This window comes from Ursus americanus, chromosome 9 (assembly GCF_024610735.1).
Source record: "Ursus americanus isolate L20-20 chromosome 9, mUrsAme1.1.p, whole genome shotgun sequence".
NCBI classification, from domain to species: domain Eukaryota; kingdom Metazoa; phylum Chordata; class Mammalia; order Carnivora; family Ursidae; genus Ursus; species Ursus americanus.
The window spans coordinates 43,275,340-43,291,759 of NC_142135.1; the positions used below are offsets into that span (position 1 = coordinate 43,275,340).

At 33.2% G+C, this 16,420-nt stretch overlaps 2 protein-coding genes across 3 annotated transcripts in view; one reads left to right on the forward strand and one right to left on the reverse strand.

Annotated features, from left to right (window-relative positions):
- C9H8orf88 (chromosome 9 C8orf88 homolog) overlaps positions 1-10,262 on the forward strand; it is a 45,557-nt gene extending 35,295 nt beyond the window's left edge. The window contains exons 5-6 of the mRNA XM_045805996.2: positions 6,820-6,926; positions 8,435-10,262. Coding sequence (XP_045661952.2) covers positions 6,820-6,926; positions 8,435-8,458 — 131 coding nt within the window. The 3' untranslated portion in view covers positions 8,459-10,262. The remainder of the gene's footprint in view (positions 1-6,819; positions 6,927-8,434) is intronic.
- Positions 10,263-10,369: 107 nt separating this feature from the next.
- NECAB1 (N-terminal EF-hand calcium binding protein 1) overlaps positions 10,370-16,420 on the reverse strand; it is a 180,649-nt gene continuing 174,598 nt past the window's right edge. The window contains exons 12-13 of one of the 2 annotated variants that reach the window (XM_045805995.2): positions 15,077-15,168; positions 10,370-11,912 (exon numbers count right to left, since the gene is read on the reverse strand). In XM_045805995.2, the coding sequence (XP_045661951.1) occupies positions 11,887-11,912; positions 15,077-15,168 (118 nt within the window). In that variant the 3' untranslated portion in view covers positions 10,370-11,886. Of the gene's footprint in view, positions 11,913-14,818; positions 15,169-16,420 lie in introns of those variants that run through there. The other variant, XM_087864750.1, reaches the window with a different exon arrangement.

Sequence of the window (16,420 nt, forward strand, 5' to 3'; positions counted from 1 at the left end):
GACTGGTTTTCTACCAAAGAGAAATGAAAAAAAAAATGTGTCCACAAAAAACTTACAGTATATCCATTTTATCCAAGTTGTCAAATGTTGGCTTGAAGTTATTCATAGTATCTCTTATTTTCTTTTCTTTTTTTTTTTGAAGATTTTATTTATGTGACAGAGAGACAGCCAGGGAGAGAGGGAACACACAGGAGAGTGAGAGAGGAAGAAGCAGGCTCCCAGCGGAGGAGCCCAATGTGGGACTTGATCCCGGAACGCCGGGATCACGCCCTGAGCCGAAGGCAGACGCTTTAACGACTGCGCTACCCAGGCGCCCCCAGTATCTCTTATTTTCTATTTAACACCTGTACAGTCTGTGGTCAACCCCCCCTTTTTAAAAAAAATTATGCATTTATTTTAGAGAGGGAGAAAGGGGCGGGTGCGAAAAAAAGGGCAGAGGGAGAGGGGAGAGAGAATCTTAAGCAGAGCCTGATATGGGGCTTGATCCCATGACCCTGAGATTATGACATGAGCCAAAACCAAGAGCAGGACACTTAACTGACTGTGCCACCCAGGCGCCCCTGGACAACCCATTTTTGAACCTTGGTATTTGTTTTTTGTGTTCTTTTCTGCATCAATTAATCTAGCTTAAGATTCATCAAATTCAGTTTTCTTTTTCGAAGAACCAGCTTTTGGCATTTTAATTTTACATATTGTTTTCTATTTTGGTGATATCTATTTATAAATTTCTTTCTTATACTTAAGGTTTAGTTCTTCTTTTTCTAGCATTTTAAAATGGATTGTTAGGTAATTTTTTGTAGATATTTTAAGAATTTATAAATTTCTATTGGAGCACCTTTTTAGATATACTCCACAAATTTTGATGTTATAGTGTCATTCAATTTAAAATATTTTTAATTTCCTCATTATTTTATCTTTGACTTGTGAATTATTTTAAAGTATGTTATTTAATTTCTAAGATACTTGAAGTTTTTATGGATTTCTTATAGATTTCTTTATTTTGTTTTCAGAGAATATAGTCTGTATGATTTCAAGTCTCTGAAATTTATTTTTTAGCATTGTTTTATTGAAGTACAATTGACATATACATTATATTAGTTTCAGGTGTACAACATAATGATTCAAAATTTGTATATATTGGGAAATGACCATCTCAGTAAGTCTGCTTAACATCTGTCACCGTATATAGTTCCATTTTTTTTTCTTGTGTTGTACTCTCTTGGCAACTTTCATATGTGTGGCACAATATTATTAACTATAGTCACCATGGTGCATATTATCCCCATGACCTATTTATTTTATAACTGGAAATCTGTACCTTTTGACTCCCTTTCCCCACTTTGCACATGTTCCACCCCCTGACTCTGGCAACCTCCAATCTGTTCTTAGTTTTTTTAAAGATACCACATGTAAATGTGGGGTTGTGCCGTATTTGTCTTTCTCCATTTGACTTATTTCACTTCACTTAATACTCTCTAAGTACATCCATGTTGTCACAAATGGCAAGATTTCATTATTTTTTATGGTTGAGTAATATTCCGTGTGTGTGTGTGTGTGTGTGTGTGTGTACACACATTTTCTTTATCCATTCCCAAATCAGTAAACAGGTGGCTTCCATATCTTGGCTATTGTAAATAATGCTGCAGTGAACGTGGGGGTATATAGATATTTTTGAATTAGTGTTTTTTTCTTTGGGTAAATACCCAGAGGTGGAATAGCTGGATTTATTTCTATTTTTAATTTTTTGAAGAATCTTCAATACTGTGTTTGTTGTGGCTGTTACTAGTTTACATTCTCACAAATTGCGTGAGTTTCCTTTTCTCCATATCCTTGTCAATGTTTATTTTTTGTCTTTTTGATAGACTAGCTATTTCGACTGGTGTGACGTGATAGCTGATTGTGGTTTTGATTTATATTTCTCTGATGCTTAAATGTTGAGCATATTTTCGTGTGTCCTTTTGCCATCTGCATCTTCTTTGGAAAAATGTCTATTCAGGTTCTCTGCCCATTTTTAATTGGATTTATTTTGGTGTTGAGTTGTAGAGTTCTTTATATATTTTAGATATTAATCCCTTATCAGTTGTATCATTTGCAAATATCTTCTCCTATTCAGTAGGTTGTCTTTAAATTTTGTTGGTTTTTTTGCCTTGCAAAAAGCCTTTAATTTGATGGTAGTCCCAATTGTTTATTTTTGCTTTTGTTTCCCTTGCCTAATGAGACAGATCTAAAAAAATATTGCTAAGACTGAGGTCTAAGAGATTACTACCTTCTATTTTATTTTAGGAGTTTTATAGTTTTAAGTCTTATTTTTAGCTCTCTCTCCATTTTGAGTTTGTTTTTGTGTATGGTATAAGAAAGCAGTCAAGTTTCATTCCTTTGATTGCCATCCGGTTTTCCCAACACCATATTGAAGAGACTTTTTTTTTAAAAAAAGATTTTATCACAAATAATGAATCATGGAACACTACATCAAAAACTAAGGATATACTGTATGGTGACTAACATAATAAAAAATTATTTTAAAAAAAGTTTAGAACTTTTAAGAAATGTGTTTGGTTTGTCTAGGTAATCAAATTTATTGCATACATTGTTAATATTATTCTCTTATGTTAACTCTCTGTGTTCTGATATTAAGATGTGTTATCTTTCCCTTTTTTACCTACTCAATGTAATAAATCCTTGCCCAGGAAACAAATAAAACTAAACAAACAAAAAAAGATTTTATTTACTTATTTGAGAGAGAAAGTGTGCTGGAGCATGCGCGTGGTGGGGGGGGCGTGGCAGAGGGAGAGGGAGAAAGAGATGCCCTGCTGAGTGGGGAGCCTGACATGGGACTCAATCCTGAGCAAAAGGCGGAGCTTAACTGACTGAACGACCCAGGCCCCCCTTGAAGAAACTCTCTTCCCCGTTGTGTATTCTTGACTCTTTATCATAGATTAATTGACCATATAAGTGGATTTGTTTCTGTGCTCCCTATTCTGTTCCATTTGATCTGTAGGTCTTTTTTGGAGCAGGTGCCATAATGTTTTCATTACTATAGCTTTGTGTAGTTTGAAATTGGAGTGTGATACCTCTAGTTTTGTTCTTTCTCAAGATATATTTGACTCCTCATCGTCTTTTTTGGTTCCACACATTTTAGGATTTTTTTGTTCTAGTTCTGTGAAAAATGCCATTAGTATTTTAGTAGAGATTGCATTAAATCTGTAAATTGCTTTGGGTAATATGAACATTTTAACAATATCAATTCTTCCAGTCCATGAGCATGGAATATCTTTCTGTTTATTTGTGTCATCTTCAGTTTCTTTCATCAATGTGCTATAGTTTTTAGAATATAGTTTTTTTTTTTTATACCTCCTTGGTTAAATTTATTCCTATTTTATTTTTCTAGTGCAGTTGTAAATGGGATTGTTTTCTTAATTTCTCTTCTTGATAATTTGTAATTAGTGTATAGAAAATAGATTTCTGTATTTTAATTGTATTCTGCATCTTACTGAATTCACTTATTCTGATAGGTTTTTTATGGAGTCTTTAGGGTTTTCCATATAAAGTATCATGTCATCTGCAAATAGTGACAGCTTTAGATCTTTCTTACCAATTCGGATGCCTTGTATTTCTTGTCTGATTATTGTGGCTATGACTTCCAGTACTGGGCTGAATAAAAGTGACAAGAGTGGACATCCTTGTCTTGTTCCTGATCTTAGAGAAAAAGCTTTCAACTTTCACCATTGGGTATGATTTTAACTGTGCGTTCATCCTACTTGTGTTTTATTATGTTGAGGAATGTTTTCTCTGTACCCACTGTGATCTTTTTAATGTGCTGTTGAATTTTGTTTGCTAATATTTTGTTGAGGATTTTTGCATGTGTTAATCAAGGCCTGAATATTTTTGTGGCATCCTTTGAGAAAAGGATGTATCGGGGTAACGCTGGTCTCATAAGTTTAGAAGAGTTTGGAAGAGTTTCAGGATTGGTATCAATTCTTCTTTGAAGTTTGGTAGAATTCGTCTGGTCCTGGATTTTTGTTTATTGGGAAGTTTTTGATTACTGATAAAATCTCCTTAGTAATAATTTGTTCAGATTTTCTCTTTGATAGCTTCTATATTTCTAGGAATTTATCCATTTCTTACTGGTTGTCAAATTTGATGGATAATTGTTCATAGAAGTCTCTTTGTATATGACTTTTTGTATGTGTGGTATTATTTGTAATGTCTCCTTGTTTGTGATTTTGACTTTTTTTCCCCCAAGACCCTTAAATTTAGAAACTTGTTTTATAGCCCAGCACATGGTCTATCTTGGTGACTCTACCATGTCTACTTGAAAATAATTTGTATTTTGCAGTTGTTGATGTAGTTTCTATATCTGTTAAATCAAGGTGGTTGATATTGTGCAGATCTAAGTATTTTCTGATTTTTTGTCTATTTCTATAAAGTGCTGAGGTGATTGTTTTATATTACTTGATATTTTTGTGCAATTGTCTATTTCTTTTATATCTGTCATTTTCTCTCTATGTATTTTGAAACTTTGTCATTTGGCACATCATTAATGATCTCTTTAGCTGATATTAAGATAGCCACTCCTGCCTTCTTATTCGTACTCTTTGCATGCTATATATTTCTATATCCATTTACTTTCAACCTGTGTATTTCTTGCAGGCAGCATGTTTTCTTTTTTTAATCCACTGTGTCAGTTTATGGCCTTTAATCACAGCGTTTAACCTAAGAGTTAGCAAACTATGTCCTTTAGTTCAAATCTCTGTTTTGGAAATTAAAATTTATTGGAACACAGTCACATGCTTTATTATCTATAGCTGCTTTTGCACTGTAAGGCTGAGTAGTTGTGACAGACTTTATGTCCCAAAACTCTCAGATATTTACTATTAGGCCTTTTACCAAAGAAAAAAAAAACTTATTGACCCCTTGTTTAGACCATTAACAAGTAAGGTGATGTAGTTGGATTTAGGCCTTTTATTATTTATTTCCTGTTTGTCCTGTTTTTTTCCTTTTTCTGCCTTCTTTTGGATATTTTTGAATTTTTGTTGGTATTTGATTATATCTATTGGATTTTTTAGCTATATTTTCTTGTATTTTTGTCTAGGGATTATAATATCTAACTCAGTGTACTTGTTACCATTATACTACTTCATGCAAAATGGTGATGGTAAAACCTTGCAACCATTTCTAAGTTTCTTCCCTCCACACCATTGCACTGACCTTTTTGCTGTTACTGTATTATCATATCTCCACTAGACAGTGTCATAAGTTTTGCTTTCAACATTCACACACATAAAATTTAGAAGGAAAAAAAAGGAGCCCATTATATTTATCCAGCTATTTACCTTTTTTCTTTTATTCTTCATTTCTAAGTATTAGTTTCTGTATAGTATTGTTGCCTTTCAACTGGAGAAACTTCCATTAGCATTTCTTGTGGATTAACTAATTCTGCTAGTTACAAATTCTTTTAGTTTTTTTTCTTTTCTGAAAATGTCTTTTAACCTCACGATTCAGTCTCACACGACTACCCTCTACTTCAGATGAGAGTTGCAAGTTGTAGGTCCCCAGAGTACTCAAAACTTCTGTCCAACTTGGCTATAAATTAGAGGTTAAGTCTCCCTTCTTGGATTTGATCATTTGCTAAAATGGCTCACAGAACTTAGGGAAAACTAACACTTAACCAGTTTATTATATAATAAAAGATATGATAAAGGATACAGGTGAAGAGCCAAATGAAGAGATACAGAGGGCGAGGTCTAGAAGGGTCCCAAGTGCAGGAGCTTCTATCCCTGTGGAGTTGGGGTGTGCCACCCTCCTGGTACATGGATGTGTTCATCAACCCAGAAGCTCTCCAAACCCCATACTTCGGGGATTTTTATGGAGGCATCATCATGTGGCATGATCAATTATTAACTCAATCTCCAACCCTTTCCCTTCTAGGAAGAGGTGGGGGTGGGGATGAAAGTCTCAAGCTTCTAATCATGGCTTGATCTTTCTGTTGACCAGCCTCTGTCCAGAAGCCCACCAAGTCACCTCATTAGAACAAAGGCATTTCTGTCACCCAGGAAAGTCCAAGGGATTTAAAAAGCTGTATGTCAGGAAGTAGGGTCAAAACCCAAATACTAAAACAAGAGATAGTCTTAGTACTCATCATTTAACAAAAATGCAAGGGTTTTAGGAGCTTTGTGTAAGGAACCAGGGATGGAGACCGGGAGATATTTTTTTTCTTTTTCACATTACGGAATTCCAGCTTGTTAGTTCTTTTCTTCTAGCACTTTAAAGATATTGCTCTGCTGTTTCTGGCTCAGCAAGGGATTATTTATGGTGATAGTTTCTGATAAGAAATATGCAGATATTTGAAGCATTGTTTTTATTCTCTTTTAAAGATGGGGACCCTATCTTGGATCTTTTTCACCATTACTTAGCACATCTCTGATGTGTAGATGTACAATAAATTTTTCTTGATTTTGATTGTATAAACAGGCTTATTAGGGTTCTATTTTGGCAGGATTGGAATTGCCCAACATGTATTACTGCCGTTATTGCCAGATATGAATAACCAGATGAAAGAAGCCATGCATTACTCATTTTCTGAGATGTTTCTCTCTTACCCATTTTTCCTTGGTTACTTGGCTTCCTTTCCTCCTAAAAGGAAAAAAAAAAAAGAGGCAGTAGATACCACAATTTTTTGCTTCTCTTCTCTTTTACATAAAAACTACTCCTCATTTTATAAAATAATGGACTATTAAGGGACATTCAGAAAACAATGAACCAAAAAATGTTCTAGGAGAGTTATTTTACAACATTACATTTCATGTTTAATATCTATAGAGAGAATTAAATACAGCAGAGATTTCCTGTTGAAGCTCTCAAGTGTTTCCATCTGCAGAAAAAAACCAGACTTTCTGCCTGATCATCCCATTGTACTTAAAAAACCAGTAAGTAGTTTTCTAATTTTGTATTAATTCTAAAATATTCATCTTTAGTATTTTTACTGGATTCTCTCCCTAGATGTTTAATCTTATTGTGGAATATAATTCAGAAAAGTACATAAATTTAAATGTATAATATAACCAATTACTGTAAGTAATTACCACTCCGGTCAAGAAATAAAATGGAATTATATTTTAAGAAATATTTTTTCCATTGAAAGATAAAGAGGCTAAAAGTTCTATTGTTTTTCAGTCAGGTTCTGTAATCCATCTGCAGTTGATTTTACTGTATGATGTAAGGCAGGGGTCAAGTTTTTTTTTTTTTTTTTTTTCTACATGGATATGCAGTCATCCTAACAATATTTACTGAAAGGATAGTCCTCTGCCACCTTTGTCGAAATATATGTGTGGTCTGTTTCTGGGCCCTTTACTCTTCTCAATTCATCTTTTTATACAGTAAAACAAGTCACCCCACTTACTCTTCAGTGTGTTTTTGCTGTTCTTAGTGCTTTATATTTGTGTCACTGCATCAAATTTTATCAGAATAAATACAATAAATACACATATCTTTTAGCATACTGATTGGAAATGACAGGAGTTTTGGTATCAGGCTTGGGTTCAAATTGTGTACTAGTATACCGTTCAAATTTAAGTCACGTAACCTTGAACCTCAGTTTTGTGATTGCAGATGAGATTATAGATGCATAATAGAAATGTATAATTAGTGTATAGAATTTATAGATGGATAATGTATAATGTATAGAAAAACTTGGATAGTACTTAGCTCTCATTATGCACTTAGTAAATTGTCTTTATTTCCATTTTGACTAGAATTTGACATTAGAATTTTCAAACTTTTTTATATGGGTAAATGTATTCTATTGAGATGAACTCAGAATATAGGTATGCTGAGAATGGCTCAAATGCGAGACATAAATACCTCCTGCGCTCTCCATTTTTGGGATTTTTAACCCTTTGGAATACAAAGCCTCTTTTTCTCTTAAACTCCCTAACTTGTAGAACTCTAGTCAGTTTTTCAAAATTTAAGCTTCTTTCATAATACCTTGCACAAGAGGAATGTTTTACCATGAAAAAATGTTCTTAATGATGTTCAAATTATCCCACCTCTCAGAAAAGATCTTAGGAGTATGTATGAATAAATCTAAACTTGAGTGCTATATAAAAATGGTCACTTTTTCATTTGCAGACTTATTTCATCTCTAATATTTTATTTTGTAAATAAAATTTTGACATACATATTTTGAACAAGCCAGGTATCACAAAAACAACGGGTTTGGAATACAATCTAGTAGATTTAAAAATGAATTACATATTTTTCTGAACATAGAACTGTTTTTGACAGATTCCAGTTACTTTAATACTTTCTATAGTAACATGCATTTAAGATCTGTAAACACATAATAGGATCACAGTATTTGGTTTGATAAACTAAGTAGTAAAAACTGTATTCATTCAATCTAATTGATAAATTAACTTTTTCTTCTATGTTACAGGAAAACCACCAAAGTTTTAAGTAGCCTTTTAAGAACAGATGAATTTGAAGATAAAGAATTATTCGTTTTCTATTTTGGACACCTGCAAATGAAGTGGATCTAGTAACAATAACTGTAATGGACTGTGACAATTCAGTTTATTTTTAATTTTGATGGTTGGGTATTTGGTTTCTCCTAAAATGAGAAAGATATTTTAAACTATAAAGAATTTTCTAATCAGTTTCAGCTTTGCAGGGAGTTTCCTGCATAAATTGGGAAGTAACACTGGAAAGTAAGAATTTGGTTAGTAAAGTGGGAAGGCTGTATTTATAATTTGCATGCTACTTGCAATTTTTTGTTTTTCATCTCTTGTAATAATGGAATGGAAATGTAAGCTGTAAAGATTCTCAAATATAAAGTATTTGCTATGATGTATATATGGTATATAATTTCTTGTTGCTTTTAAAGTTGGCTTTTGTTCTGTTTTCCACTGATTTCATACCAGCACTTTGAAAGGATCTTCACAATCTCTCCAGAGGCTTAAAATGACCCAGGATGTTCAATGCAGAGTTCTCAATGACAGGAAGGAGAATATTTTAATAGGCATTTCTTTGGTCTCTAGGTTTTTGATAAAACTGTTTAAAATTCATAATTACTAGCAGAGATTGACAATTTGGAAACAATGAAACTCAAGGTAAAAAATAGCTGCTACTTGTTTTGTTGTCTCTAATCAGACTCCATGAACAGAAGAAGTTGGGCAATTGCAAAATAAAACTGATATTTTTATTTCCAAAAGAGGAAAAATTTAGGCATTTGCAAATAATTGAGGTACATTAAGTTTCAATTCTGTAATTTCTTATGACAGGAACATGTATGGATGAAGAATTTGGGGGCTAAACTTTTAGCTCCTAGAAATTTTATATAATAAATCTCCTGCATTTTGTCACTCTGGATGTTACTATTGAAAAAAAAAGTTTCTTCCAGCATAGTGTCAAAAAAAATTGCTGATATAAAGGTAAGTGTAAACTCTCCCTGCTTCTCTTAGATCCCCAGGTCTACTGGCAAGGCATTCAAGACCATCATTTGGCAGAAAGTTTATTGTAAACTGAATTCTGAACTCCTAAAACCAGTACCTTTTTCTTCACTGGTCTTTGGGCTTGTTACCTGGATTCAAGCTTTAGTCCGTGGTAGGCTTCCCATCTTGGTCTTTTAGTACACTACTTTTCATTACACTTTGTTCCCCGGAAAAAAAATACATTAAAACCACAAATTTATAGGGTACTTAAAAATGATACATTTAAACCTAGGGCCCAGATTTTTCATTTATTTTTTTGTCTTATAGGTTCCAGTGTGTATATATGTATATATATATACACACACACACAACAATTTGTGTGTAATCTGTATAAGAGCTGGGGTCAGTAGTACCATAATTAAATTACCATAAAGGCTTTTTTGACTCTAGTTAAAAAAACGATGACAGAACCTATTCCCGTTTGGAATCTAAAGAGCCCTTCCACTCAGCACTGTTACTGAGGGCAGAAACCTTTTTAAAGCCACACCACCATTGTACTTTGGAAACTGCCTCACACTTAAAAGACTTAGGTACTTTCTGAATCTAATACTGAAATATGTTTTGACTGGCTATGATTTGTATTTTTGAAACCATTCATAACCAACCTTTTCAAGAAGAGTTTTATGTCAAAAGTCACTGTATATAATCAGAGAGACTGCAAAGTGTTTTATTAGCTGTTTGCCTTTGTACATGTGTATAACTTGTTTGAATAATCATTGTACATCTACATTAATGTTCTCTACTTTGTATATAAATTAAAAGAGTTGAGCCAGGTGTTGTTTCATAGTGTTTGTCAACTTTAGAAATGACCAGAGACATACACACACACACACACATGTGTGCATATGTCAAAATTTACTGCCCTTGTCTCGTAGAAGCTACGAAAAAAATTTTTCTTTAGATGGATGAGGACTGAGGTGTATACAAAGGTATACCTTTGATAGAAGCTAATATTCCATAAATTCATTTGAGAAAATATTTTAGGTCAAATTTTATATTTAAAAATATAATTTAGCTCAACCTTCTGAGTTTTCCAGCAGTAATAAATAAATAAATAAATAAATAAATAAATAAATAATAACCTTACAGTTTTTCCTTGAAGACCTGTGGTTTCAAAGGAATTTAGACTATCGAATAACATGGTAACAAACTTCATATGCACTGGATTTTTATTAGCAGCATTTATCAGAAGAGATTTTATTAAAAATATATGAGCTTGTGTAGTAAATTTATTAGGTACACAGAACAAACCAACTGTTCTGGTGAAACTAGAATTGTTGTCATTCTAGTGTTGAAATTGGAAACGGTTTTCTGTGTAGTACCTTCCTTATTTTATTACTTCCTTAAAGTTTTGTGCTTGTTTTATATTTGTTTACTTAGGTTAAAATTTCATTATTTAAATATTTTGAAACTATTATTTAGATGCAAATGTCTATTTTTCATAAGCAAATTAGTCCTCTGGATCATATGACAAAAATTTGAATCCAGATTTTGTCAAAATTCTATTTTCTTGATTTATTGAACTTACATACAAGGGAATTATGGTGCTAATAAATGATGTAATGGTGTTACAGTACTAAATGGTACTCTAACTATCACAGAATTGTTCTCTCGTGAAAAACCAGTTTATAACCTGATAGGTATATAGTGTCTATAGATTACAGTCAAGACTGTTGTATGCTCATGTATTACTATTAACAGTTTTTTAGCTTAAACAAGAGAAAGGTATTTTCTCACAGTTCTAGAGACTTAAAGTCCAAGGTCAAGGTGCTAGGAAGATTGATTTCTTCTGAGGCCTCTCCTGGCTTGCTTTGGGCACCTCCTTACTGTGTCCTTATGTGGCCTTTTCTCTGTGCACCTGCTGTCGCTCTCTGCGCATAAGGACACCATTTTGGGTCACATATTAGCTTTCAGTAAAGTGGATGCTCAAAAGATCATGAGTTGGGAATGGAGTGAGCACTACCAAGAATAAACTTCATTCACAGAAAATCAGTTACTTAAAAATGACAAAACACTGACTTAACCTTGATAGTTTATGACAAATCTACAAAAGCTATCCTATGAAGGGATACTCTAAAAGTTCCCACTTCAATTATTTTTTATCATTTCTTTTTCACGATTTTTTTCCTTTATGTGTATACTTTTTTCACATATTAGGATTTTGCCACTAAAGTGTTTTAGGTTACAATGTAGCAAAACAGCAAATATTGAGAATAGTGAAATTCAAAAATTTAGCTAAACTTCACATGAAAGATATAGAAGACATTTTAGAAGAGTGCACACCTTAAATATATTAAAGTATAGATTAGATTAGTAACTGCAGAGAATTTTCTAGTTCACATTTTAGATAAGAATACTTGTTTTGCACTTGGAACCGTAAAGAAAATGTCTAGAACATCTAGTTGTTCAGGATCCACCAAGAAGCTGAAAAGAGAAAAACAACTTATTAAATGAAAATAATTGCCAGGGCTAAGTTAGTTCAAGGTGTAATCATTCTTATAGTATAAAAGACTATTTTCTCCCACCTCTAGTCTGCATAATTGCCTTTCAAGTCAGTCACTATTTCCTATTTGAACCAAGACTGAACTCTTCCTGTGCCAGATCTTTTGGCACTTGGTCACAGTCTATTTTTTGTTTGTTTGTATATATGAATGGAGCTTATCTTGGCAATAAGATTATAAATTCTCTAAAGATGAAATCATGTTGTTTTAATCTATCCAGTACTGGCAGCAGTTTGAGAACGTAAGATACTTTTACATAACAATTTCAGAAAGACTGGATATAAGCAAGTGGATGTGTTTTAAATATTTTTTAGTATATCTATATTGTAAAGTTGAAAATGTTTTCCCCAGTGATTATAAATATCCCAAAGACAAATCTATGGCAAAGAAGTTAAGACTGGTGGAATGCTGTGAGAAACAGACAATAGAAAGGATTGAAATTTGTTTGCAAAGCTATTTAAGAGACATACTGGTTGGCAATAGGATCTTAGTTTCTTGTGCATCTTCTTTTCTCATAGCCACAGGCCTTTCTCATTTACCAAGGGATATTCTGCTCCACAGACCGAATTCTTCATATTTTGGTCTGGGTGTTTTATGATGGCTAGTGGGCCTGTTCAGCTGTACTCCAGTATGCCTCATTTGAATGATTTTGATATTTGAGAGTCCACAGGAATATACTTCTTAAGCTGTTTCTTAGGTAAGCCACTTAGAAATTAATAAAAAGGAGGTTTTATCAAAAATCATAATTTGTGAGTTAAATTAAAATACAAACCTACCCATCTCTAATAGGTGTTTTTTCAGAATTTTATTTTAGGTCTAAATATGTATAGCTGAAATGCTTTTAATTCTTATTTTTAGCCTTCATATAACAAAGAAAATTCATAAGACTGGTTGCTAAAAATATTAGAAGTCATACGGACTTTAAAACTATAAATAATAAATTAATTCCAGCTATTTGTCCAAGGAGGTGTGTCTGCTGTTGCAATTTATAAAACTTTCATGTTAAAAAAAAAAAAAAAAGGATAGGATACCCAAGTAGATGTTAAAAATCGAGGGAGGTTTAAAAAATTGTGTTAGAAATCAAACCTGTCTTTTCTTTTTGTTCTTCCAAATTTCAGTGGTCACTGTTGAAATTAGATGTGGTATGAAAATTAATGCAAAATAGGGTAGCAAAAAAGGCATTAAACTGCATTGAATTTGGGTTCTGAGAATAAGAACTGATCCAGTATTATTTGAGCCCAACTTTTCTCTCTAAATTAGGGAATGCTCTGAGAGAGAAAGAGTAATAGAAAAATTTCAGCCATATTCATGGCTTTCTTATTTGAGGATTAAATCTGAAATATACAGCAAGGGAAATTCTACAAATCCACAAACCTGTCCTTAAGATCTAGAGTAAGTATATACCTAAAGCTCAGGCAGAGATGGTAGGTCGGCTGACTGGAAAGCATTCATACCTGATCTCCCCCATCTCCTCGCCTACCTTCAATTCCAGAATTTACCTTTTCACTTTTCCTTTATTCCCCAATCCATCAAAATCTGCCCTAATTTTTAAATTCCTACCACTGTATTAAAACTGTTCTCTTAAACAGTGACCTCTTGTCAAATCCAGTTTTCAGTCCCATTCTCTTCAGTCCCACCCCACTACACAGGCCCCTGACAAGCACTGTGCCTTGCACCGTATTTCTCTTTCAGTTTCCTTGCTACTCGACTACTCTGATTGTCCACCTCTGAGTGGTTCCCCTCCATCTCCTTATTAAAGGAGGCTGTTCCCTCCCTTTTAAATAAAGGCATTTTCCTAGGCTTTTGTCAGATATTTTGTTCTTACCTATACCCTTTCTCACTAAACACAGGCTTCAAATATTATCTTGCCGTGGTTAACTCCTGAAAAATTGGCAAGGGAACTCTCTGGGTAGCTCCTGGTTCAGGTGCCTTTTTCCTGGCCTAGATTATTGCCCTACCTGACCAATCTCTTACCTCTCTATGATAACCATGTTTCTCCCTTCTGCCAGTTACTACTGATTAGAGCATTCACTACCCCTCTCAAAAATCTTTAATGACTCCATATTACTAAGTTCAAACTCATTGTATTTTCGACCTCATTTCCTTGCTCTCTTCTCTCTACATGTACCATAGATAACCCCTATTCCTTAGTCTTACCCTTGCACCAATTGGCCAAGAACATTTAACATTTCTTACATTTGTTCATGTTTACAATTTACTTCTAGCAAAGTATTTTTATTTGTCCAACTTACCTTTTAAGTTCCAGCTCCAGAGTCATCTCTTTTTAAAAAGAAGCAATCCCTTCTCTAAATCCACATGCATATTATGACCAGCAGTAACTGCTATGTTATACCCTAAGCTTGCTTTTTTCTGCAAGCGTTTGGCTTTCCTACTGAACAGAAAGCATTTTATGGGAAGGGACTGAATTTTTACTTTGCACTCTCTAGCTCCCGACATAATGTTTATTCAAAATTGGAACTCAGTCAGCACTAGTAAGGCTAAGCACCCCAGTATGCCCAGTACCTAGAACATAAAACACTCAGTAAATATATTTAATTGGTGACTGGAAGGGTAGATGAACAAATGAATTTTGGTTCTCAATTATCTTAAGCCTTGGTTAAGCCAGACTTCTTAGACAATTTCATTTCAAATTTCTCTTTCAGTTCTGCTTTCCCCCAATTACAAATATTTTAAAAGCTATTAAAAATATTTCCAGCATAATTCCAAAATCTGCAGTTTATGGGTCACACATTTCAAATTTATTCAATACACCTAATTATAATATAGTAAAGCATTTGAATAATTTTTTTGGAAATATCATGATTTGACTTCAAGTTTGTTAGATTAGTGAATGTGACCAGAAAATGACTAATATTAGGTTTAATATAGTCAGGAATACAAATAGAATCAACTAAGGAGTGAAGACAATAGAATATATAGATCTCTTATTTCCTCCCCCCACTTTTAGATTTTAAGATCTAATAAAGAGAGCACCACTGATCACGTTTGGGGTAAGAAATACTATCTTTTAAAAAGCAAAGGACAATACAAAAGCACATAGAAGCACTGTGAAACCAGGATAATTACCAGGAACTAGCATAGTAGATGTGAGTTCTGGAGTTTCCAAGAAATCCACGTTGCTTCTTTGGAATGTCTTGCTATAATTCGTCTGAAGGTGGCTGTATAAATAATTATAGGTTAAGGCTGTGCACTTTTATTACAATCTTCCTGAGTAGAGTGCAACAGAGTTCGAATTCAGTCAAGATGGCAAGGTTTTGGATGATTTGGATTAAGTGTCTGAATATAGACTTCTTTTTATGGTTATTTAGCCTTAAAAAAAATAAAGACTCAAGTAATTTAACAATTGTCATCAGAAAAAAATTTTAAAGACTTTTGAAAACAGCAGAACATTAATTCCTTGTGGAAAATAAAAGAAGAAAGACTTTAATTGCAGAAAGAAGTTTAAACAGAAGAAAGAATATATTGGCTGTCAGGATGATTAAAAATATAGGATAGCTAAGAAGAGAGACTATAGATTTTCTCTCCCTAGAGAAAAAAAGAAAGAAAAATCATCTAACATGTAGGCATGTAGTACAGAATTGAGTAAGTTGCCTTTAAAGCTCCCTTCTGTGCTTGAAATTCTATTGGCGTCATTATGTATTATGGTTTTAAAGTAGTCACAAAAATAAAACTTTTAGGTGAAATATGTATAGCTAAATTTCCAGGTATTCTATTAATTTCATTACCATATTTAAAATCCTAAATATGGACTTACTGGAGGGCTATATTCTCTGCCATTTAAACCCAACTAGAACTGTATAATTTCAGCAAAAATTTTCTTCATCCCATTTTTCCAATTGTATGTAACTTATTTATAATTATTTTAATTTCAAAGAGGTGGATTTGTTTAACTTTGTTGAGAAATAACTGACAAACATGTACATGCAACATGTACAGCATGATTTGGTATACATTATACACTGTAGAATGGTTACCCAGAGAAGTTGATTATTTAATCGTTTCCAATGTCTTTAATTTCCTCTTTTTTGCAGTTTAAAGACATTTAGAAAAGTTAAACTATGATGACCTTAACTGGTATAGTTTTACTATAAAATACCACAGAATTTATGAAAAATTAGAAAGTAAAATTATTTTCTCATCCTTCCTTTTCTGTGTCCTTTGTCCACCCACCCTCCTGACACTCTAGAAACCCATGACCCATACCTAACTCTGACTTGAAAGCATCAGTAAAATGGTTATACTTAAAGTAGGATCATTACCAAAAGTATTTGTGGTTCAAGAATAAAGTGGTTTCTAATCCATGAAATACATTCCTAAAAGTGTGGGATGTAGGAAAAGGAACAAAAGGGACAGATTTTAAGGTGAGGTAAAGGGAATAGAGCTTTTCCTACAAACATCATATATATTTCT